The 26040-nt window shown below is 39.6% G+C and overlaps 1 protein-coding gene across 5 annotated transcripts in view; it reads right to left on the reverse strand.

Annotated features, from left to right (window-relative positions):
• LOC135116179 (rho guanine nucleotide exchange factor 11-like) overlaps window positions 1-26040 on the reverse strand; it is a 128354-nt gene that overhangs the window by 79947 nt on the left and 22367 nt on the right. For all 5 annotated transcript variants that reach the window (XM_064033475.1, XM_064033474.1, XM_064033476.1 and 2 more), the window contains 5 exons: window positions 16353-16424; window positions 13702-13886; window positions 11819-12045; window positions 10294-10497; window positions 1015-1242 (listed from right to left, as the gene is read on the reverse strand). In XM_064033475.1, the coding sequence (XP_063889545.1) occupies window positions 1015-1242; window positions 10294-10497; window positions 11819-12045; window positions 13702-13886; window positions 16353-16424 (916 nt within the window). The remainder of the gene's footprint in view (window positions 1-1014; window positions 1243-10293; window positions 10498-11818; window positions 12046-13701; window positions 13887-16352; window positions 16425-26040) is intronic.

Raw genomic sequence — 26040 nt, forward strand, 5'->3', positions numbered from 1 at the left:
TGTATGCATGTTTAAAAAAAAATCTTGATAAATATGGTTATGGAGACAGGACAAAATTATTTTTGGCTCATGCCCTGTACAATACAACAAGGTAAACACACACACACACACACACACACACACACACACACACACACACACACACACACACACACACACACACACACACACACACAAACACACATACACACACACACACACACACACACACACACACACATAAATAAATGAATAAATAAATAAATAAATAAATAAAAATAAAATAATAATAATAATAATAATAATAATAATAATAATAATAATAATAATAATAATAATAATAATAATAATAATAATAATAACAAATAAAAAAAAATAAATAAACAATTAAAATAAATAAAATAAATAAATTTTCAAAATTTATAAAAAAGAGGCTGGCAGTCCCACACAGGATGGTCCAAATATGGCACTACACACAGTATGGTGTTCTATGAACAGATAAAGGAAAATAACAAAATCAATAAATAAAAATTATGGAATTTGATATGAAATACCAAATAATTCCTTACAAGGAATCCTGCAATACTAGAATAGGATATCTTTAATATGAGTATTATTTTAGTGTTCCTCTCAAAGGAGAAAAGAGACATAACTATGAAATTCAAGCTGTTGCTTATGAAAACTACATTCACTTATTTTTCTAATTTAGAGCTCAAAGTTTCATTGGAGATACTCAATAAACAAGAACATGTTATTCATTTGTCAGCAACTCTAACTCTTTACTATAATCGTGAGTATAAGTTTAATGGATTTCTTTAATAACAAAGTCAGTTTATTTGCTATAGCCTCTGGTTAAACTGAACTCTATGCCATGTTCTTTATCTTGAAATAAGTACACTCAGTATGTGTGAAAACATTCTTTTCACAACACACCTGTAAAAAAATTATAGGGCTATGTCATATACTCTTTATGGAGAAAAGCTATAAAATACACCACTGTATGGAGTTGCTTGTCTCTAACTGAAAAGTACATACCCCTTTGAGCTCCTCTAACTGCCCATGCTTGTTTTTGGCAAGCGATGACTGGTCCAACTTGCGTTGTAGCTCATGTAATCGCTGGCTGTTCTCAGCTTCCTGCACAGCTGTGTTTACAAATGCCAGGATTTCCTTAGACCTTTCCAGGGACCGAGAGAGCTGCTCATATTCCTCAGGTTGAGCACTACTGTCTGTATAGCTCAGTAGCAACTCTATGAGCAGTGGGTACTGTGGAAGGAAGATAAAGCTTATGAGAAAAACTTGTAAGGGCTCCCCAAAAAGACACAATCATTAATAATGAGGAACAGGATGTGTATGATGCCTAATGAAATATGAAAGTATGGATTATGAGCTCATGGTTATGTGATAAAAAACTAATATCCTTCCTAGTGAATAATGCACAGCAAAAGTTTGGAGTGGGAACATATGAATGCATTTGCCATTATGAGTAATTTTCCCCACTATTCATTATGATGACCAGAACAGCAAATCTTAATCATTGGTATATTTGCAGTTGTTATCCAATTATAGTGTCATATGAGGCATTAAAAAAAGAAAGCACAAGGTTGCCAAAATTATGTTTTAGGAAAAAAACATCTAAATTTTTTGCATGGTCAAAATACATTAAAAACATTTTGGAGATACCAATTAACTTCATCTAAGTATTGTTAAAAAGTATTTTGTCATTCAGTGGTATGGTGAACAAAGAGATGTAGAATCTATAATAAAAATAACTTATTTTATGTAGTACAGTAACAAGGAACCAGGCTGAGGATCACCTCATTATTTCACTCATATTTCTTCAAATACAGTTGTAAGCTTCACATGAAGCACCATAATATCACTGTGAATAAATTTGCCATGACTGATACAAGAATCAGCAGGAATATTATGGCTCAGAAGGCAATAGTAAGTGGAGAAATAAACCACAGGAAAATATGTGAGTGAGGAGGGCAGAGAGAGAGAGAGAGAGAGAGAGAGAGAGAGAGAGAGAGAGAGAGAGAGAGAGAGAGAGAGAGAGAGAGAGAGAGAGAGAGAGAGAGAGAGAGAGAGAGAGAGAGAGAGAGAGAGAGAGAGAGAGAGAGAGAGAGAGAGAGAGAGAGAGAGAGAGAGAGGTCGCACACCTGGTTCACTGCAGTCACCACTATGATACTTATAGTTCAATTAAGATCTGAAAGACTTTCTTCGATTTCTAGTATTAGACACAATGAAATTAATAATAATAATAGTGTCAGGAATGAAGAATCAAGAAATTGTACTATTAAGCAAGAAAACATGAACACATCTATCAAGAAAGAGTAAGCCAAGAGTCCTTAGTGCAAATCAAAGTTTGTGCCAAACTGATACATCAAACACAAGTGACCTCATTATGATTAGTGACCTGACCTTGACATTCCAATCCCTAATCTTCCTCATCTCCCTCTTCCTGTGTGTGTGTGTGTGCGTGTATGTGTTTTTTTTTTTTTTTTTTATGTAGGAGGGACACTAGCCAAGGGCAACAAAAATCCGATAAAAAAAAAAAATGCCCACTGAAATGCCAGTCCCATAAAAAGGGTCAAAGCATTGGTCAAAAATTGATGAATAAGTGTCTTGAAACCTCCCTCTTGAAGGAATTCAAGTCATAGGAAGGTGGAAATACAGAAGCAGGCAGGGAGTTCCAGAGTTTACCAGAGAAAGGGATGAATGATTGACAATACTGGTTAACTCTTGCATTAGAGAGGTGGACAGAATAGGGGTGAGAGAAAGAAGAAAGTCTTGTGCAGTGAGGCCGCGGAAGGAGGGGAGGCATGCAGTTAGCACGATCAGAAGAGCAGTTAGCATGAAAATAGCGGTAGAAGACAGCTAGATATGCAACATTGTGGCGGTGAGAGAGAGGCTGAAGACAGTCAGTTAGAGGAGAGGAGTTGATGAGACGAAAAGATTTTGATTCCACCCTGTCTAGAAGAGCAGTATGAGTGGAACCCCCCCAGACATGTGAAGCATACTCCATACATGGATGGATAAGGCCCTTGTACAGAGTTAGCAGCTGGGGGGGTAAGAAAACTGGCAGAAACATCTCAGAACACCTAACTTCATAGAAACTGTTTTAGTTAGAAATGAGATGTGAAGTTTCCAGTTCAGATTATAAGTAAAGGACAGACCGAGGATGTTCAGTGTAGAAGAGGGGGACAGTGAGTGTCATTGAAGAAAAGGGGATAGTTGTCTGGAAGGTTGTGTTGAGTTGATAGATGAAGGAATTGAGTTTTTGAGGCATTGAACAATACCAAGTTTGCTCTACCCCAATTGGAAATTTTAGAAAGATCAGAAGTCAGGCGTTCTGTGGCTTCCCTGCGTGATATGTTTACCTCCTGAAGGGTTGGACGTCTATGAAAAGACGTGGAAAAGTGCAGGGTGGTATCATCAGCGTAGGAGTTTGGTTTAGAAGATCATTAATGAATAATAAGAAGAGAGTGGGTGACAGGACAGAACCCTGAGGAACAGCACTGTTAACAGATTAGGAGAAGAATAGTGACCGTCTACCACAGCAGCAATAGAACGGTCAGAAAGGAAACTTGAGATGAAGTTACAGAGAGAAAGATAGAAACCGTAGGAGGGTAGTTTGGAAATCAAAGCTTTGTGCCAGACTCTATCAAAAGCTTTTGATATGTCCAAGGCAACAGCAAAAGTTTCACCAAAATTTCTAAAAGAGGATGACCAAGACTCAGTAAGGAAAGCCAGATCACCAGTAGAGCAGCCTTGATGGAACCCATACTGGCAATCAGATAGAAGGTTGTGAAGTGATAGCTGTTTAAGAATCTTCCTGTTGAGGATAGATTAAAAAACTTTAGATAGGCAAGAAATTAAAGCAATAAGATAGTAGTTTGAGGGATTAGAGCGGTGACCCTTTTTAGGAACAGGTTGAATGTAGGCAAACTTCCAGCAAGAAGGAAAGGTAGATGTTGACATACAGAGCTGAAAGAGTTTGACTAAGCAAGGTGCAAGCACGGAGGCACAGTTTCAGAGAACAATAGGAGGGACTCCATCAGGTCCATAAGCCTTCTGAGGATTTAGGCCAGCGAGGGCATGGAAAACATCATTGCGAAGAATTTTAATAGGTGGCATGAAGTAGTCAGAGGGTGGAGAAGAGGGAGGAACAAGCCCAGAATCATCCAAGGTAGAGTTTTTAGCAAAGGTTTGAGCAAAGAGTTCAGCTTTAGAAATAGATGTGGTAGCAGTGGTGCCATCTGGTTGAAATAGAGGAGGGAAAGAAGAAGCAAATTATTGGAGATATTTTTGGCTAGATGCCAGAAATCACGAGGGGAGTTAGATCTTGAAAGGTTTTGACATTTTCTGTTAATGAAGGAGTTTTTGGCTAGTTGGAGAACAGACTTGGCATGGTTCCAGGCAGAAATATAAAGTGTATGAGATTCTGGTGATGGAAGGCTTAAGTACCTTTTGTGGGCCACCTCTCTATCATGTATAGCACGAGAACAAGCTGTGTTAAGCCAAGGTTTAGAAGGTTTAGGATGAGAAAAAGAGTGAGGAATGTATGCCTCTATGCCAGACACTATCACCTCTGTTATGCGCTCAGCACACAAAGACGGGTCTCTGACATGGAAGCAGTAGTCATTCCAAGGAAAATCAGCAAAATATTTCCTCAGGTCCCCCCAACTAGCAGAGGCAAAATGCCAGAGGCACCTTCACTTAGGGGGGATCCTGAGGAGGGATTGGAGTGATAGGAAAAGATAAAGATATGAGATTGTGATCGGAGGAGCCCAACGGAGAAGAAAGGGTGACAGCATAAGCAGAAGGATTAGAGGTCAGGAAAAGGTCAAGAATGTTGGGCGTATCTCCAAGACGGTCAGGAATATGAGTAGGGTGTTGCACCAATTGCTCTAGGTCATGGAGGATAGCAAAGTTGTAGGCTAGTTCACCAGGATGGTCAGTGAAGGGAGAGGAAAGCCAAAGCTGGTGGTGAACATTGAAGTCTCCAAGAATGGAGATCTCTGCAAAAGGGAAGAGGGTCAGAATGTGCTCCACTTTGGAAGTTAAGTGGTCAGAGGAGTTAGGTGAGAGGTATACAGCACAGATAAATTTAGTTTGAGAGTGACTCTGTAGTCCTAGCCAGATGGTGGAAAACTCTGAAGATTCAGGAGCGTGAGCATGAGAGCAGGTTAAGTCATTGCGCACATAAACACAACATCCAGCTTTGGATTGAAAATGAGGATAGAGAAAGTAGGAGGGAACAGAAAAGGGGCTACTGTCAGTTGCCTCAGGCACCTGAGTTTCAGTGAGGAAAAGATGATGAAGTTTAGAAGAGGAGAGGTGGTGTTCTACAGATTGAAAATTAGATCTTAGACTGCAAATGTTGCAGAAGTTAATGAAGAAAAAGTTGAGGGGGGTGACAAGACACTTAGGGTCGTCAACAAAAAGGCAATCTGACCTGGGGACATTTATGGTCCCCTCCCCAGATGGGGACTCTGAGGCTGGTGTAGGAGTCGCCAAGATAATTTGGAAATTTTTGAGTGAAGGATGTGTGTGTTATTAGGTGCTTGGAGTTTTGTGTGGAGGAAGAGAGTTGTCTTAGAGGGCAGGTTGTGACTGCCCCCTTGTGTTGTAAGACACAAAGGGAAATGTTCAGTGAGGTCACAGCTGGGTTTAATGATAAGTTCACAGCACCCCCTGAACAGTGCTTTAGATCTCACTGGGAGTAATTATTGTTTCAGTAGGTGTGTGTGTGTGTGTGTGTGTGTGTGTGTGTGTGTGTGTGTGTGTGTGTGTGTGTGTGTGTGTGTGTGTGTGTGTGTGTGTGTGTGTGTGTGTGTGTGTATTTTACCTAGTTGTATTGTATGGGGCATAAGCCAAAGCCCATTTTGTCCTGTCTCCATAACCATGAGATAAAGCTCATTTTGTCCTGCTTTCATAACCATATTTATCTAGTTTCTCTTTAAACATGTGTGCACTGTTCGCTGCAACCACCTCTTCCTTCAAATCATTCCAGATTTCAATACTTCGATATGGGAAGCTGCATTTCTTAATGTTGCTTAAACATCCACTCTTCTTTACTTTCTTCCTATGCCTCCTCATCAGTCTTTCCCCCTTCTCCATCTGTGGTAGCAAATCATTTTTGTCTACTCTTTCTATATTGCTTGCTAATTCGTACATTGTTATCAGGTCTTCTCTTTCTCTTCTCTCTTGTTGTGTTGGTAATCCCATTTCTTCAAGTTTTTCTTCAAAATTTAAGTCTTTCAATTCTGGTACCATCTTTGTCACTATCCTCTGTATTCTTTCCAGTTTCCATATCTTTTTTTTATATGTGGAGCCCAAACTACTGCTGTGTATTCCAATTTAGGACATATCATGCTTGTTATAATTTTCTTCATCATCTCTTTATCTAAAATAGTTAAATGCCATCCTAATATTTATTAACAAGCTATATGTAGAGCTGAATATCCCATTTATGTGCCTTTCAGGTGATAGTGTGTCCTGGATCATTAATCCCAAATATTTCTCTTCATTACTTTTTGTTATCATTTCTCCTCCCATTTAGTAATTAAATGAGGGTCTCTTTTACTTTTTCCTATTTCCAACATGTGGCATTTTCTGGCATTAAATTCTAGTTTCTATCTTTGGCTCCATGCATGTATCTTGTTAATATCATTTTTGTAACTCTTTGCAGTCATTTTCATCCTTTATTATTTTCATTATTTTTGCACCATCGGTGAACAGGTTTATATAACTATCTAGATCTTCTGTCATATCCTTTATATATATTTTAAACATAATGGGTGCCAACACAGATCCCTGTGATAACCCACTTGTCACTTTGTGTCAACTTGAATTAGTGTCTGATTATCATTCTCATTTCCCTCCCTTGTAAATAATACCCCACCCACCTTGGTGTTGCTCCCTTTAGTCCTCCTCCACTCTCTAACTTCCACATAAGGCTTCTGTGGGGAACTTTATTAATAATAATGTTTTTTTTGAGATCCAGGGGCTTTTTAAAGATTCTCAGAGTTTGTCTCCGCCTTCTACTAAGACTTGTGCTTATCTTTTAAGCAGTCTTAAAGTTGTGCCGAGAAAACTCTTTAGCCTCAGTTTGAAATGGTGAAAGAACAAAACAGTAAAATCTTATATTTTTCAATTCTGAGTTAATAGTGCAATCTTTTAATTTTTTTTTTGAATTAAATAACAAAAATTATGTCATCGATTTTGTAAGGATATTTGCTTATTAATAAGCAAATTAGATCCCACACAAGGTGCACATACTTTGTCTCAATGTTTATGCCCTTGAGCCAGTGTTGTCCCACCACTCCCACCCAGCTGTGCTTCCTTTCCTGTCCTTTTTCTTTAGTATGGGAGAGATGATGACCCCCTAAGGCTGAAAAGGTCAACAAAGGAAACCCAGCTAGACCGATGGCAAGACTTTCCTACCTTATCCAGTCATTATAAGAGGAAAGATGTAGCCTGAAGGGCTTCACTCATTCAGCAGCACAAAAAAAACTGCATGGGACCTTATTACTAAGAAGGTAAATGAGACGCACCAACAACAAGACACATGAAGGTCCAAGGTCATTATTGCTGCAGAGCTGCATTTCCTATAGGCTAAAAAACACTGTAATTATTACTTTAATTTAATAACATCAGTGCATCACTCCTTCCTGTGGGACTCTCCAAAGCATCTCCTGCCAAATATGTCACGAATAACACTCCTGCAGTTCTATTCTATATATATATCCAACAATTCAGGGTCACTCAGGTCATTGAGAACATCCTTACAGAACTGATAATTCTTGAGGTGGCGGGCTCAGACTTAACGGTTGGCCATCTTTGTTTGGTTAACTTAGTCTTAGTGTAACTCTTAAGTTAAGCAGACTCTAGGCCTGTCTTAAATTTAAGAATTAGACTAAGCACAACTTGGAAAGTTAACCATAACTCTAAGCATAAGAGTTGGACTGAGACAAGCCTCTATAGTTTAGAATCTTTGTTAATATGGCCCCAGGTATACCACATCAACGCATCTGTCCCTCTCTTGCACTCCATCTATTATTCTCGTATAAAAGCTCGGTAGATTTGTGACACAGGATCTCCCCTTCTTGAATCCAAATTCCATTCCTGTAATTACTTTTTCATCTTCTAAATACTGCACCCATCTGTCTTTAATTACTATTTCACAAAGCTTGCTAACAATACTTGTTAGTGACACTGGACTATAATTTAATGGTTACATTTTATTTCCCCCTTTGTATATTGAAACTATGTTCTCTCTTTTCCATTTCCTTGCTACTTTTCCTTCTTTCAACAAGCAGTTGATTATATCCCACATGGGTTCCTCCATTTGTTCTCTGCATTTTTTAAATATACATCCATTTACTTTATTTGGTCCCATAACTTTTCTAACATCCAGCTCTTCCAGCAGTTTCTTGATTTCTTGTCTCTTTACTAGTATCTCCTGTATTCCTTCATTCTGTGATACCACTTGGTGCCACAAAATCAGTTTCCTTTGTAAACACAGACTGAAAACTCTCATTCATTAGTTTACTCATCTCCTCAGTAATTTTACAAATTCTTCCTACTCTTTTTAATTTTAATTTGTTTATGTCATCTTTCATTTTTCCATTTATGTATCTGTAGAAGAATTTTGGTTATTCGTTGCATTTTTACTATGTCACTTTCAAAATTTCTTTCTTCTCTTCTTATTATAACATATTCATTCCTTGCCTTTCTATATTCTTCTCTAGTATTTCTGTTAATTTGTCTAATCATTTTCTTCCATGCCCCGTCCTTTTTTTTTTTTTTTTTTTTTTTTTTGTTTCTACACACCAGGCATTCATGCTTTCCAGTTTTCACTTTATAACTTGGCACAAACTGTTGCACCCCCTCTCTATATATCAATATGAAACAAGTTATCTCACAAACCTCAAAACAGTATATCAAAACTTGTTTCTTGTCATTCTCAATGGAAGAGAGGGTATTATGTTTTGTTTCTTTTGAAGTGAAAGTTCTTAAGAGCAGCTTGATTTAGAAACATAACACGAATTATGTAAGTTTATAGTGGTAAAACTAAGCAAACATGGCATGAAAGTGCTACAAAAGTATGTAAGGAGACCTCTAGAAACTGTAATTTAGCAAGTTGCTATTAAACGAGCCTTTAAAAATTATAGAAATGAAGATGCAAGACTGATATTTCTTCAACTTCCCCCTAAAAAAAGCATATATTTAATATATCAAAGTCTTACCCTGCTATAGGATAGGAAATTTGAGTATATTATGTAGTAACAAGACAATCAAGGCTGACTAAACACTTGAGCCTTGATATCATCCTGATCTAGTTTGCAATGTGTCATGCTTGTCTTTACTGGAGTGTGCTGACAAGGAGTTCAATCCCTAATGATTGTTTCTCACAGCATATTTCTCCCAGCTTCATATATGATCAATTCTTCAGTGTTCTTAGAATGTTTCAAAGATGTGCCTGACACAGCACCAAGAGTAAAGGACACTGAAGAGTAACTGCCAGAGCAGCTGACAGAATCACAGATGAAAGTTCTAACCATTAAATCTCTGATAAGATGGTGTGTTGATTTTAATCTTGACTATGATGCCGGAGCTTACCTTATCAGGTCAATGAGCCCACCCTGGCACTCCACTTCACTTCACCTCACCTCACCATCACATTCCAACATTACCACTTGCTCTTTCCTTCCATTTTTCAATGTTTATAAACCATTTTCATCATCACAGTATTAAATGGATATTGAAAAATCTTAAATAGTATAACATATGCAGGATATCACAGGAGAAAAGTCACATATTCTCAGATAAGAAAGATCAAATCATTCTAAGTCGGAAATATTCAATGGTCAAATGCTTTTAACACCAATGTTGAGAAATTACAAAATATATTAATATGAATATAATAAGCACTGGGAAATAAAGAAGAGAAGAGGGCAGCAATGGTGAATATTGGCATCATGAAGATTTTATCTGATTACCAATAAAGGTTTTCATAAATAAAGATATAATTAAATTCAAGAATGCAGTGAACCATTGTATGCTAAAATATAACCAACACATGACATAAGCAACTAGCTGGACATTGTGGGACAGCCTGTGTACAGCCTCTTACTAATGATGTGCAATCAAAATTAAATGTTGTGTAACTTCTAAATCATGGCATTAAAAGCATTTTACCATAGAATATTTCTGACTTAGAATGACTTGATCTTTCACTTCTGAGAATATTAAGATTTTTTCCCCCTGGACACCCTGTATATCCAAGAATCACTGGTCTTTACTAACCTTTGATAACCTTTGGACAACACATGGCAACATGTCCTTCAGCTGAAGCCTCCGGCATACTGGGTTGTTCTCCTGTTCTTGTAGAAAGTTTGCTAACCTCTGGTCTCTCTTCTGTTGTTGTTTCAAGTTCTCCAGGGCAGTGAACTGTGACCGCACAAACTCTGCAGCTTGTTGTTGGAAATAGTCACCTTGTTCACCATCAAACTGAAGAAAAGAAACAATAGTCACTCCACCTCTACTGAAATCAGTCTCAGTGTATGCAACACTGTTCATCACCTTTACCAAAATAACAGGCATGATGCAGTGTATACAATCATGTAGTTGGTCAAATGTAACTCTGTTCTCCTATTCCAACAGCTTAATATTCATGCTATTTCAAGATGTTGCATATCAATCATCCAACAGCTCATTAGTTCATCAATTTTTTTTTTTTATTTTGGAAGAAAAAAAAAAAAAAAAAAATCCTTGGTTTCAGTTACATCTTATACACACAATACCACACCCTCTTTACACATCAAGTCTCATGTTAGCCTGCATATTTAACCCAATATTTCCTGCTTCTGTAATTCTCTTAAAGAAATTGTTTTTCCCTTTTTACTTTTATTCAATAAACTAGACCCAAATATTTATTTTCAAACTTATAATTTTTAGGCACTGTACTTCTAAAGGCACAGTGTAAATATGTTACATAATATCTTTTTTCTTTATATAAGGCTTGGGAGGATACAAACCAGAGAGGAAGTCTCTTTTTTCATGAACTAGAGATTGACAAGACATAATAACTGCTAGTTGCAGGGAAATAAACAAAAGGGGTGCAGAAAGTGTTATGGCTAGTTTAGTACTGGGGATATTTCAATAGTTGTCCCTTAAGAAAGTTCACAAAAACATTAAGATAGTTTTCCATGTAATGAAATGAAGAACTAGATATATGGGTGTGAGTAAATCTTGTTAAGTTGAAGTGTGAAAAGAGAGAAACATACAATCAGAAAACTTAAAAGAATTAACCATGAACAAATTCATAAACAAGGAAACAAGGATTTTGAGAAGGAGCACGATTGTAAAAATAGCATAATGGAAAAAAACAAAGATGAGAATGACGTGCAATATATGGCAAACTGTAGGAAATATGAAAGGTTCCATAGCAACAAATATTAATCAGGATGGAAACATAAAAATGAACAATTTACACACCAGGAGTAGATCCTGTGGCAATGAGAGACTATTAAGTGAGAATGAACCTAACACAAAGAAATATGGAAAACATAAGAGGAGAAACAGACAAGACACTTTTTATGGATGGTGATGGAGGATTTAACGGCTGAGAACACATACAAAGGATATTCAAACAACCTATTTAATTTTCTTGATACACACCATATTTCTCACACATGTTTTTCCCCCCACTGAATTGAGCACACTTCATCCTTTCCTAAAATATTTCCTCCCCTACAAGTAACCTATTATTATAAGACCCTGGAAACTACCCATTACTGAGAGTATTTGACAAATTTATTGCAAAACAAACCATGTTTATGAGAACATCCCCAACTCTGGACACAATAGGTTCCTCTATTCTCCTCTTCTTCATGGCTTGATTGAATATTACATGGATTTCCAGGATCTCATCCAAATTTGGGAAGAGCAAGTCCAACTGTTGTTTGGATAGTAGCCCTGCTTCTGACATCGGCACTTGGAAAAGGTGTTTTAACACCTTTAAAACCCGTACGTGCGTCCGCTCAGTGTGGAACAGTTCTGAAAGTGTTAAAGAGAATCAGTGAATTTTATAATACACATTCCTGAGTAACAACTTACATGGTGATAAAATGAGAAAAATACCATAAAGAAGTTAAGCATATGGATGGTGGAATGTGATGTATGTCTGGTTGATGGTAAGATGGTGTTAATGTACAGATCAATGTATTTATTGTGTACTTGTTAGTGTGTGAGATGATGTATTTGGCAAAAAATCCAGTGGTAGATTTAAGGGTATTGCCCCAGTTGCCTGGGCAACATCCATGAAAAAAAAAAAATAAATAAAATAAAATAAAATAAAATAAATAAATAAATAAATAAATAAATAAATAAGTAAATAAATAAATAAATAAATATATAATAATAATAATAATAATAATAACAACAATAACAATAATAATAATAATAATAATATTATTATTATTATCATTATTATTATCATCATCATCTATTGCTTGTATAGATGGGTAAACAATATAAGGGATAGTATAAATCCTTACGGGGCACCTATGTCAAGTATCACGAGCTCTGATTTTCTATTGAGAAACTTGGTAAACTCTAGAACTCCCTGCATGCTTTTGTATTTCTACCTTCCTATGACTTGAATTCTTTCAAGGACGAGGTTTCAAGACACTTATTCTTCAATTTCTGACTACCACTTTGGACTGTATTTGGGGATTGGCATCTCAGTGGGCCTTCTCCCCCACCCTGTCCATGCCTGGTCAGTGTTCCTCCGACTTAAAAATCCCTATTTTCACAAATATTTTCTAAACAAATATTCAGATCGATAGGACACATAAACACAGCTTGTTTGACACTGTCCCCAAATTCATGGCACTACAGTGCATTGTCAACTGTGTTTCATGAAGCAGTTTACTGTTGGCTTTGAAAGCAAAGCTGACAAGATCTATGTAGATATTTGGACAGGGGAAAGGTTTTACATAATGTAGTTATGATGTGTACAAGGGGACACAAGATGGGAGGAAGGGAAGGCATGAGGAAAAATAAGATTGGAGGGAGAGGTGGTGGAGTGATACACATCAAAACTACATCATGTAAAACTTCCCTTGTCCAAATGTCTACTTGGCACTCACCAGCTTCTCCTTCAAAGCCAAGAGAAAACTCCTTCATGAAACACACTTGGCAATGCACTATAACACCATAAGTTATGGGACAGTGTAAACATCCTGTGCCAAAATGTCATACACATCCAACTGTTTCTTTTTTAAGATATTTTAGAAAAAAAATGCTTTAACGACTCTGAAAAGGATCACAGTACATCATTATTACTATCCTAAATAGAGGAATAAGTATGAAAACACCAACTAGTACAAACATTAAATAAAGTTTACAGATGGACACTAAATTGGGGATTCCTTTCCTTGAGGAGAGGAGAGAGAAACAAGATACAGAGAAGTAAAGTAAGGCCTTTATTATTATATAGAAATGTTAAGGTATGGAAAGCACCAACAAATTTACTTAAAAGAAATGAATTATTTGTGCAGTTATTCCGTCTCATTCCTTTAAAAAAAAAATAAAAATAAAAATAACAGTATAAGATAAATAGAAATGAATACAGTAATTTATCACTGCTATATACTTTCTTATGAGAACCATTACTGATTCCACTAACATCAACAATAACATGACACTTACCACTGACTGTGTCCTGTCTTTTACGTTCCTTGGGCTTGAGCTTCTTGATCTCATCACTGGACACGAGTTTCTGCCAGTTAGGAAGGTCAACCTCACACTCAATGTCTGAGTCATTCTCCAAGACTGGTGCGGGAAGGGGCGCTTCCCGGGGCACGTGCTCCAAGGAGTGACTGGGGCTCTCCAGGCTGGGAAAGGAAGATTTCCTCAACATATATTCAGTACCTTTCAGCCTTACCCTTATTCCCTAACATAGCTCCAGTAATATCTCTGTCCACTTTTTCTTCATTAACATTCCTCTGCCACACCCATTTTCCTGTCTCTCTCAGCAGACTCACCACAAGGCCACCTTGTCTGGTTACAATTAATTGTGTTTAACTTCCACATGAACCCAATACATTACATCATTAAACATTTCCTTCCTGGAATTTTCATATTCATGTGAAATGACTCAGTACTGCAGTTCATTCAGTCTTGATACTCCTGTATAAAAGACATATTTCTGTATTTGTTTCATGTATTCAGTTTAAGTCCCTGATGTTGTGGTGACTACCATGGATCATCAGTGTTGGGCCATATACACATGAGGTACAGCATCTGTCACTGTCTGTACTACTTCATTCAGGTTCAGTTCTAAGTCAGTAGCAGTGTCACTATCCATGTTACATGCATGTCAGACCTAAGTAATTATCATATATTACATTTATTTATTTATCTATTTTTAAAGTTTAAAGTAATGTACTGGTTCAGAAGAATGAACAGAATTAAGTGCTCTGCTTCATAGTCATCTAGAGCAGCACTTAATGACTCAGCACATATGGGGCATTACTCTTAACCTACCAGAAACAGCTATCGGTATGTAATTGTTGCTAATTAAAAATTAACTTTAAAAGAGCAATAACAGTAATCACAACACTCATTTATTTCTTTCCTGACACAACAGTAAAGCAAGTTGGTAGACACAGCTTGCAAGGGTGGAGGAAGTAGGCCTTAGGGATAGCACCATGGTGGCAGAGAGAGAGAGAGAGAGAGAGAGAGAGAGAGAGAGAGAGAGAGAGAGAGAGAGAGAGAGAGAGAGAGAGAGAGAGAGAGAGAGAGAGAGAGAGAGAGAGAGAGAGAGAGAGAGAGAGAGAGAGAGAGAGAGAGAGAGATGGAGGCACCTCACTCACAGCAACTGCGAGCCTTCATTATCAGAGGTGATCAATACTCCCTCCTCCCTGTCTCACTCCCCTGCCAAAGAGGCCCACCCATCCGCCTGCCACCTATGTCCAGAGCCCATCACCATCTTCACGCCCACCACTGCAAGGTGGCAGCTGCCTGCTACATGGTGAAGGTGGTGAGTGTGGCTGCCACGTGTTGCAGTGCTGTTAGATCCAAGCTCATCTAACATGAACCATGAAGGATTTGCATTTGTGATTTTAGAAATTTTAGTTAACTAAGAGGAGATAGTTGCAGTGTTGCCAATGTGAGTGACCACAAGTAAAGCAACACTGTACTTCAACCTGGATACAGAGCACCAGGTAGCTTGAACTGATCCATGGACTACTAGACTTGCTAACTAGTCTACATACTTTTGCTTCCCCATATTTCAACAGCTTCTTTTCTGTTAGGAAAGGGCTGTGTGTAACTGAATTAGTTGTTATCTACCTTATTTGAGTTATTATACACAAAGCTGCAAACTAAGATCTATGAAATATTTTACTTAGCTTGAAAATAATTAACCTATTTCACTTATCACTATGTATTTCTGGCAACCATTACACCGTAACATTATGCCATTCTGTCAGCAGCAGTTGCATTTCTTCAAACAAGAGCATTCCAATTTGTATTGTCTCAAATTGAAACAGTGAGTAAATGATCTAGAAGCTAATATATATCTGGACTTCATGAGATGGGGAATGAACCCAGGACTCCAAGAATGAAAGCCCAGCATGTTACCAATCGAGCAATAGGTACACCCCATCCTTGAGTGAGATTGTAGGGCTTGTATGTTAGGAGTCTTACATGACCTTCATCCTCTTAAATCAACTGCTTGAGATTTCACATTTCCCATTCAAGTGAGACAGTGGTAGTGAAACTGGGTCAAGTGGGTCTATGATGCCTCCAATGTAAGAAACATCATACTGCTGCCTACTATTGTACTATCTCAAACTAGGGCATCCACACTTGTACTGCCTCAAACCAGTGTGTAACCACAACACATTAAGTACACTGAAATACTGAACAATTGATTTCCAAGTTTAAATAAATCTGAGCTTTGGAGAAAGGTGCCACATTAGCGATCAAACCTAGGACTCGGAACATGAAACACAGCACATTACTGAGCAACAGGGGCACCCTCCCCTTGACTGGGATTGTGGAGCTTCCATTTTTGGATCATTAGTGTCCACTCCACCTGTCTACCTTTGTGTTAGGAGAGAAAAAATAACACTTGGTCTGCAAGTTGAGAAAGGGTATACATAGGAATAAGGTGTGCAGGTCATTCTGTCAGTATAAAGAGAATATTACAGTATATCTATTTATATGAGTGGAAAAATGTTTTTTTTTTTAAATATGTACACTTATGTACTTGTGTGTATAGAGAGGAAATGGCACTATTTATCTTCCCAGTCCCTCTGTCACAAGGGAGTGAGTTCATAGGCAGTTTCACTTACCTCGGTGAAAGACTTGAATTGGATGAACTACCAGAGTTATCTGGGATGAGGCTTGAGTCTGCATCCACATCACTGAGGAAGAAACACAAGTTAATAGGCCACTCAATCCTATGTCCCCAAAGCTCTGCAGCCTGCAGTCTCTCAGCCCCCCCCCCCCATATAGACACACACACACACACACACACACACACAATACACTGTCAAAGGAAATGGTGTTAGCAAACAATATAGGTACACAGGTTCAAAAGGGAAAATCTGACAACTTGGTATCAAGAGATGGGACATTACAAGCTTCATTCAATTCTCCATTATGCATATAGGTAAATATACACACAACTTTATAATGCTTCACTTCTGACACTAACACATTAGTACACATCCTGAATCCACACTCACCCTACAAAAGTAATTATGCATCATAAAGCATTTTCTCTCCAACAGTAACTTTTCTTAAGATCCTCTGCTTTCCTCCTTCCCAAACACTCTCTCGGCTCTCGGCTATCAAACACCCACTTTTTCCACACCCTCCTCCACTCAAAACGTGCCAATGCATTTTTAACAAGTCAAAGGGTAACAAACAGTAAAATATTTCGTCGGCTACAGTGCACCCTTAAGGTAATCTGTGCTACACTTGTTATGTCATATTAAGATCTCTGCATTTTGGAAGAATTTAGATGGTGATGTACTGACGCTCATTGTCTCAGTAGTTTTCAGAGAGAGAGAGAGAGAGAGAGAGAGAGAGAGAGAGAGAGAGAGAGAGAGAGAGAGAGAGAGAGATTCATCACGGTCTTAGAGATAAAATGCTGGAATCGTGATCGCCAGCTATATCCCCAGAGAGAGCTTAGCACTCATAATAGTCCGACTTACGAGTTAGGCTGATACCTTTCACATATCACACAGCCCTTCCACTTGCGCAGGGAGGACAGCAACTGCTCGCACACTGGTGGAAAATCCTTACTGTCATGAGCGTGGCGCGGCTGGTTTGTCAGGTAACAGCCGGGGACGATACCACAACCTTACCGTGCGCACGCGCGCAAGTGTGCGTCAGACGAACAGAATTACCACAACCATCTGACACTCAGAATCTTCGACAACTTCCACAAACAATATACATAACTTCTTTCCTTGCCTCAAAGTCCGGTCGCAACCATCACCACTACCACCACCCAGAAGACCGAGGATGGCTAAATTAACAGTACGCATTAATACATGAAATAATGACAGCAGGAAGCTAGAGAAAACATCTTGCTGACTGTTCCATGGATGTCTAATCCCTTCGTTTGGGGTTTTCTCTAACAAATTGTGGAGTATGACATATGCAGTAACCACATGTACGCTAACATCCGCCTCAGACCTGACCCGATGCCTCGAAACAGCAAACTGAGAAAGCATATTTTGGCGCGAGACCAGGGAAGGCTGCCACCGTTCATTTATTTTTTTTTTTCTATAGGAAAAAAATATGTAAATAAAAAAACCCTTTAATAAACACTTTCGTCTTAATTAAAGGAGAACAAAGAAAATTACATATTGCACTGAGGAAATATGTCAAAGTTGAAATGCTTTAGTATATATATTATATATATATATATATATATATATATATATATATATATATATATATATATATATATATATATATATATATATATATATATATATATATATATATATATATATATATATATATATATATATTATTATATAAATTATATTATATATTATTATTATTATTATATTAAATATATATATATATATATATATATATATATATATATATATATATATATATATATATATATATTATTATATAAATTACATTATATATTATTATTATAAATATATATATATATATATATATATATATATATATATATATATATATATATATATATATATATATATATATATATATATATATATAATTTTTTTCACACACACACACACACACACACACACACACACACACACACACACACACACACACACACACACACACACACACACACACACACACCTTTAGGATTAATGTTAAGTATTTCCGCACCCCTTCTGTACATTTTCAGTTTGTTAACTGCCTAAATAATAAACCGTTTATTATTATTATTATTATTATTATTATTATTATTATTATTATTATTACACACACACACACTCTTCAGCCACTCCGGAGACAACTAAGGTCGATGGGTGCCCTGGAAACCGTACATGAGCTACTGTTTCTCCTGACGCGGCAACATCAATCACAAACCTCACCGTGCTACACAGGTTTGCCTTGCTATGAACGTCTGATGTTTCGCTTGCACCGTGAACTCCCTCGGCTTCTGTGTCTTTAAATAATTAACTGTCATCATGCATGGAAATCACGTGATCGTATTCAAAGGTGCATTTTCCTGTTATAAATGTAAGTCATGAACACTTCTTTGGTTCGGTTGAGTGGCACACATCCAGTCGTTGCCGCTTCGGGCCAGAGAAGGTCCCGGCGCCGGCCTGTCTGGGTGTGTGAGAGGAAGTGCTTCCTCTCACAGCTGGGACGCAGACTATGAACACGCTTTTGATTTACGTCTAGTTCAACACCATCACTGGACTAACAAGAAAAAATCATCGTCAAGCCTGTCTCTACTCGACCAAAGACATCCTAGGGCATATGGGGAGGGTGTGGACATGAGTGTAGGTGAGGGTGTGGCAGGAATATTGCGTTGATGAGGGCGTGGTGGGATGTCTTGTGAGTGAGGGAGCGGCAAGGATGTCTTGTGGGTGAGGGTGTGGTAGGGGTGTCTTGTGGGTGAGGGCGTGGTAGGGATCTCGTGTGGGTGTCGTGGCCACAACACACAGCGTTAGGGTGCCTCCTCGTAAAGGGACATACAATATATTCAGAAGGGAGTGATAAGGGCACGTAATAGGCGTCCTCACCCTCTTCTCTTTCCCCTCTTATTCTACTCCTCACCTCCAACACATCCCAATGCCCCTCCTCTCTTCTTCACTCACCTTCCATCGCTATCACCTTCCCTTTCCCTCCTTCATTCCTCTTTCCCTATAGCCTCCATTCATGCTGAGGAGGGGGAAGGGAACAAGCTGGGACGAGGCGTGGATGTGTGGGGGTTGCTGGCTGATTGTGGTGGAGATATTGGCAGGAAACTGACTGGGGTTTGCATATGGCTGAGCAACATAAATGGCAAGTTGATAGAGGAGACGCTGGTGGAGATGGGGGTTGGGGGTATTTTGAGGTGGCAACCATGGGTAGGGGGGGGGGCATGGATGGGGGACATGGGTGGGGATAGTGGCGGCGGAGAGCCAATGTCAACCCCATGCCGACTGCCAGCGAGCGCTGCACGGAACACCCCCATCACTCCACCTCCCACCACACCAGTACATTTCCATTCTGAACTCTCACTACCAGTCATCTACCCCACGTACTACACTCTTTCTTAAACCAACCAAACACCACGCCAAATCCACAGCATCCGACCGACAGTATTCTCTCTCTCTCTCTCTCATCCTACCACTAATACTCCCACCACTCCCCGTCTAACTCTGGCAGTGTCCAATCCCCTCATCACCCCATTCCCCAGACTTTCCCCAACTGGTATCACCGCCCACAATCTCCACCCACATCATTTGGTGATTCTCTTAACTTCACCCTTCTCTCCATGCCCTGTCTCTCTTTCTTTCTTTCTCCCTTATCTTAAAATGTTCCCTATATATATATTCCTCTCGTTCTCTCCCCATCTACCACTTTTCTAAATCCCTCTCTCCCCTAAACTCCAACATTACGGAGGGTAAATATCTATGGGGGGGTTGGGAGTGTGCGCCTTCCTTTCCCTCCCGATCTCCCCACTATCCCCAACCTTGTGTTCCTGCTATGACTCACACACCCCAGCTCCCCACCTCCCTCTGGCGATAAGTATAGAAATAGAGAAAAAAATTATGACTGATGCACGCAGGGTAAATATAATGATCAGGGAGGGAGAGGGAGGGAAAATAATGGAATCAGAGAGAGAGAGAGAGAGAGAGAGAGAGAGAGAGAGAGAGAGAGAGAGAGAGAGAGAGAGAGAGAGAGAGAGAGAGTGAGTCTGCTGCCATTAATAATAACAATCGTACATTACCTAATCTTCATTTTCTTTGAGACATCGATATGACGCTGAATTAAATCTTGGGAGCTCAAAGAAGATAAAAGGAAGGGGGAGTGACAACAGGTGGATAAATAATATATGATGAATGGCTTCAAGAGAAAAAAGCGGAAAAGAAAACAATAAAGAGATATGAAGTGATGGGAAAAGGAATCCATGAGGGAACGGAGGAAAAAAGGAAAATACGGAAAAGAGATAAATGGGAAGACGGTAACTGTATTAAAAGAAAATGGAGAAAGGAAGAGAAAAGAAAGAAGAATATGAAGAGATGGAGAAAAAATGAGAACAAGAGAGGGAATGGAGGAGGTAAGATGAGAAGTGGCATGGCAGGTAGAGGAAAATGGGGAGAAGGTAACAAGTGCAATGACGAAGTACATTTCTTTTATTATTTTACCTTATAAGTCTAAAATGATCTAAAGCAAAAGGAGAAGGATAAGGGAATGTGAGGGGAAAGGATGAGCAAGAGCACCTCTCTCTCTCTCTCTCTCTCTCTCCTCTCTCTCTCTCTCTCTCACTCTCTCTCTCTCGTCTCTCTCTCTCTCCTCTCTCTGTATGTATGTATGTGTATATGTATGTATGTATGTATGTAATCATCTTAACACAGACGTACGCACGCAAAATCACTACAGAATCTATAAACAAAACGAGTACAAGGACCGTGTCACGAGCTGTTTTTAGAAGCCTGCTGCTGCGAGCCATATGCGCGCGCGCACGAACGCACACGTGCATACCGTCCAGCAGGTGTGGGAGAGAGATATGATGGTAAAGAACAGGAGCGCAGAGAAATCAACCAATTAAATTTTCGCACAAGATTCCACCAAGTCTAAGAGAACGGTCAAATGCATACGAAAGTTCGATTTAAGCTTGAGATATTTAACATAAAGTGTAAAAGAGAAAGGTGAAAGAAAATGGAATATAGTAGGTACAAAAAAAAAAAAAGTAGACATCAGGAAGAATCGAGTGGGTGAAAGCGCCCAGTAAGCTAAACTTTCTACTAGGTGCTGGTCGACCTATGACTCAACTTGTGTGTGTGTGTGTGTGTGTGTGTGTGTGTGTGTGTGTGTGTAAGGCTCGGATAAAGATTGCTGGGAGAGGCGACAGGAGGGATGAGAGAGGTGCATGAAGTGGCAACCGTCAGAGGCTTCAGAAATCAGGTAATTATTTTCATGATTTGCCTGAAGAACTGGAGACAGGTCAGGTGTTTTATGTGAGAGAGAGAGAGAGAGAGAGAGAGAGAGAGAGAGAGAGAGAGAGAGAGAGAGAGAGAGAGAGAGAGAGAGAGAGAGAGAGAGAGAGAGAGAGAGAGAGAGAGAGAGAGACGGGATGGGACCGGACGAGACAAAAGTCGCTGCATAATGAATTCACATAAAGAAAAAAAAAAAAATCAGTGAACAATACGAGTGAAGTTTGAAGGTTGCTTGTCCTTGCAACGTGCTCGAGTCCCGCGTGGAAGGGAAAATATGGAGCCAGGACGGTGGGACGGAGTTGCCAGAAGCGGGAATGACGAAATGAACTTACAACGAATTGGCTGACTGCTGAACGGTCGCTGTCACATCACCAGAATTGATTCCCTAAGACTGTACAGCAAATAAAAGGATAAATGAGGAGGAAACTCAACTTGTGGGTAAGTGATTTATGAACTATGGGTTTGACTTTAAGAAAGGGGACGGAAACACACACACACACACACACACACACACACACACACACACACACACACACACACACACACACACACACACACACACACACACACACACACGGGCGCGCGCCTCCGTATGGGTAATCTTGAAAACAAAATAACATGTAATATAAAAATATAGGTATATAACGAGTTCTGAGCAGCACATAACATCTATTACACTGAACAGTGAAGTCAGTGTTAGAGATGTTACGTGCCTCTAATGAATAACATCGGCCTGTCCGTCACAAAACCCTCAGGACGTAACACGATGATTTTTTACTTCAGCGGGGTCATCTTTCATATCAAGAGGTTACATCACATTACCATCACCATCGCGGTCGCGGAAGCAGTAGTCGTAGTGGTGGTGTAGGGTGGTAACATTGAAAGCCAGCAGACTGACAGCCACGGCCCGTCACCACATGTCGTCCTCCGTCAAGTACGGCGCAGGTGTTACGGTGGTCGCGGCAGCACGTCCCTCCACTGATCAATACCATCTTCCGTCACTCATTTAAGACACTTTTCTTTTCCGCGTTCCAAATGTTACGCCCAGTACGTCTCAACAATTCAATACTGAGCTTTTATTTTGTATATTACATCAGGCGTACTTTGTAGAATTTTGGATACGTGAGGGCGTGATATGGTGCACACATCCCACTACTTACGGAAGTTAACGCGCGCGCGCGCGCGCGCACACACACACACACACACACACACACACACACACACACACACACACACACACACACACACACACACACACACACACACACTACCCCCTCTGTACATTTTCAGTTTGTTAACTGCCTAAATAATAAACTTTATTATTATTATTATTATTATTATTATTATTATTATTATTATTATTACACACACACACACACACACACACACACACACACACACACACACACACACACACACACACACACACACACACAAAACTTCTCAAAACTACTCCCTGTCGCAGCGTAACAAGGCCACACCAGTGTGATAATAAGCAGTGTGAAAGGCGCGTCAGGATGCCTCACTCAACATGGGTGTTTATTACTGCAACCAACCATCGTGCATTTATCAGAAATGGTGAACAACTGCATGGCTTTAAGAAAAAATCCATTAAAACCGTAGATTTAAACGTTCAATGTACGTGAACATCCTCGGCTCTTGGCTATCATGATGTGAAGCCTGAACTATCATGTACTTCACCTGGGTGGTGGAATAACATGGTATGGACAGGTCTTTAGAAAGGGGACTAATCCAGTCATCCACGGACACTGATGCGTCTCCAGGAATCTTGGAGTCACAAAGCGTTGGTTTACGCACTCAAAGTGGAGATGAACCTGACAGCGCTCACTGAGGGAATGGTACACATATACATCAAAAGCGCTTTCCCGTTGAACGTCGACAAGCAGCGGTGCAATGTAGCATCTGAGGACGCACACTGCCAACACCTACCCGTTCCTCAGGTCAGCCAACCACTCTAAAGGGGCAGGAGTAGCCATCCCCTCCCAAGGTTACGTCAATATTTCATTTCGTGGGGATGGCTTCCCTCCTCACCAGTTCCATTCCCCCCTCCCAGCCAGTGCCCACACAGGTCAAACCCCGCCCCCGACACCCAAACGCCGCACGCACATTCCCAAACTACGTCCCCATTAACCATACACACTTCACTCCTCAACTGACAGCACCTGTTTTCTACTGTGCTCTGTCCTGACTTGTCTTCGGTACTAGTGTGTTCTAAAGTGTGGGCGTGTCCTGCGTGTCGTCTACTAGTATTTGGGTGTGTTTGGTGTGTGAGTGCTAGATGCAGTGGGATGCATGGGAGCGTGAGGTAAGATGACGTGGTGAGGGTGTGAGATGAGGTGGCTGGCGGTGGTATGTACACTTGAAATCAAAGGTGACCCTCCATTGTCACTCGAGTGTGTGTGTGTGTGTGTGTGTGTGTGTGTGTGTGTGTGTGTGTGTGTGTGTGTGTGTGTGTGTGTGTGTGTGTGTGTGTGTGTGTTTTAATGCTTATTTTAATATACATTTAATATGTTTCATGTTTTTTTTCTTTTCTTTATGTAACATTAACCTTTATACTCGTATCTTAGATGTAAAGTCTTATTACACTGAACTAAGTTTTCACTACTAATTCCAGATTTTTAGGTTTCATGTGGATATGCGTCTTATGAGTTTTATGAATTTTATGTTGTTTCAATAATAACGCGTGCGTATCAGCGTCTTTTACAAATATTTACGTAGATATTTTTGTACGTGCATCTTATTTTTATCAATATTTACCTTTTCGAAATGTGTTACATATTCCAATTTTTCATGCATTATTCCAATTTATTTTGTCTGGTTGAAGCCGTGATCAATATGCCTATCTATTTATTTATATTTATTTATTTATTTATTTATTTATTTATTTAGTGTGTGTCAGAGAGAGAGAGAGAGAGAGAGAGAGAGAGAGAGAGAGAGAGAGAGAGAGAGAGAGAGAGAGAGAGAGAGAGAGGTGGGGAGGGGAGGAGGTCCACAAAGTCATGATGACCCAACTGTATCCCATGAGGGCGGGGTCCTGACCTTGACCAGTTGTCCCTCCGCTTCCCCCTCTTCTCTCTCTCTCTCTCTCTCTCTCTCTCTCTCTCTCTCTCTCTCTCTCTCTCTCTCTCTCTCTCTCTCTCTCGGAAAGGGATTGGAAGAAAATATTGCAAAAGTTAGAGTAGTTTTATAAATTTCCAAGGGATTAATTTTGTATGGACACGCGCGCGCGCACGCACCCCTCCACACACACACACACACACACACACACACACACACACACACACACACACACACACACACACACACACATCTGCAGCAAGGTAACGAGGCACACGTCGTTAAAGACAACGTTCCCGCAGAGTCTTGCTCAACACCTAATCTTCCCTCCTTTCCTCTCCTTTTCTAACTTACGTTAATTTTTCCTCTCCACCTTCTCCCATCCCGCACTTTAGTTTGAAACCGAATTTGTCTCTCCTAGTCTTTCTTTTATCGTTCTCTTGTCTGCTTTCTTTCAGGATACTTCGTTTACCTCCCTTTATGCCTAACTCCTTCGCCCCCTCTCTCCCCCTTTTCCTCTGCCAGGGTAATCACCATCGACGTGTGGCTGCGAGAGTGCATTAACCACTGATACATTCACTCCCTCCCTTCCCCCTTCCTTCACTCGTCCGGTTCCCATCCTTACTCCTGCCTTCCCTCCCTCCTCCAGTTCCTTTCCTCCTATGGTTCCGTCTCTCTCTCTTCTCCCACGGTCTCTCTTCCTCCCTCGTTCCCTCATCATGTTCCTATTCCCTTTCTCCCGTGCTTCTTCCCTCCTTCTCTTGTCTCATTTATTTAAGATTCTCTTCAATTCCTCTCTACCTCCTTTCCTCCTCCCTCTTTTTCACCAACTCCTTTTTCCTTGCGTCAGTTTTGTTCTTTCACCACCAGACAACTTTTTTTCATCACTTGAGCAGCAGTAGCAACAAGAACACACTAATATAATAATTTAAGTACCTTAACTAAATGAAGATCTTCAGCGTTAAGTCTTCATTACTATTTCTCTTCCATGAGGCTTCTCTATCGATTACTCGCTAGAACTTTATTTACATTACATACACTTTACCAGTAAGATAAATGGGAACGGGCACGGAACGTCTATAGTGCCCAACAGATCAAGAACTGAGTAACGGGAATGACCACCTGGAGATGTTATGCAACGGAAGGCAGGGTACACGGAAAACTAAATGAACGATCATTTGAGAAGCTACATGATAAAACAAAGAATGATAAAAACAGTAGATAAATAACTGGATGACAATGACAACTTATGAATGGTTTAAAAAAATAAATAAATAAATAAAAGTAAGGTACACAG

This window comes from Scylla paramamosain, chromosome 30 (assembly GCF_035594125.1).
Source record: "Scylla paramamosain isolate STU-SP2022 chromosome 30, ASM3559412v1, whole genome shotgun sequence".
Classification (NCBI taxonomy): domain Eukaryota; kingdom Metazoa; phylum Arthropoda; class Malacostraca; order Decapoda; family Portunidae; genus Scylla; species Scylla paramamosain.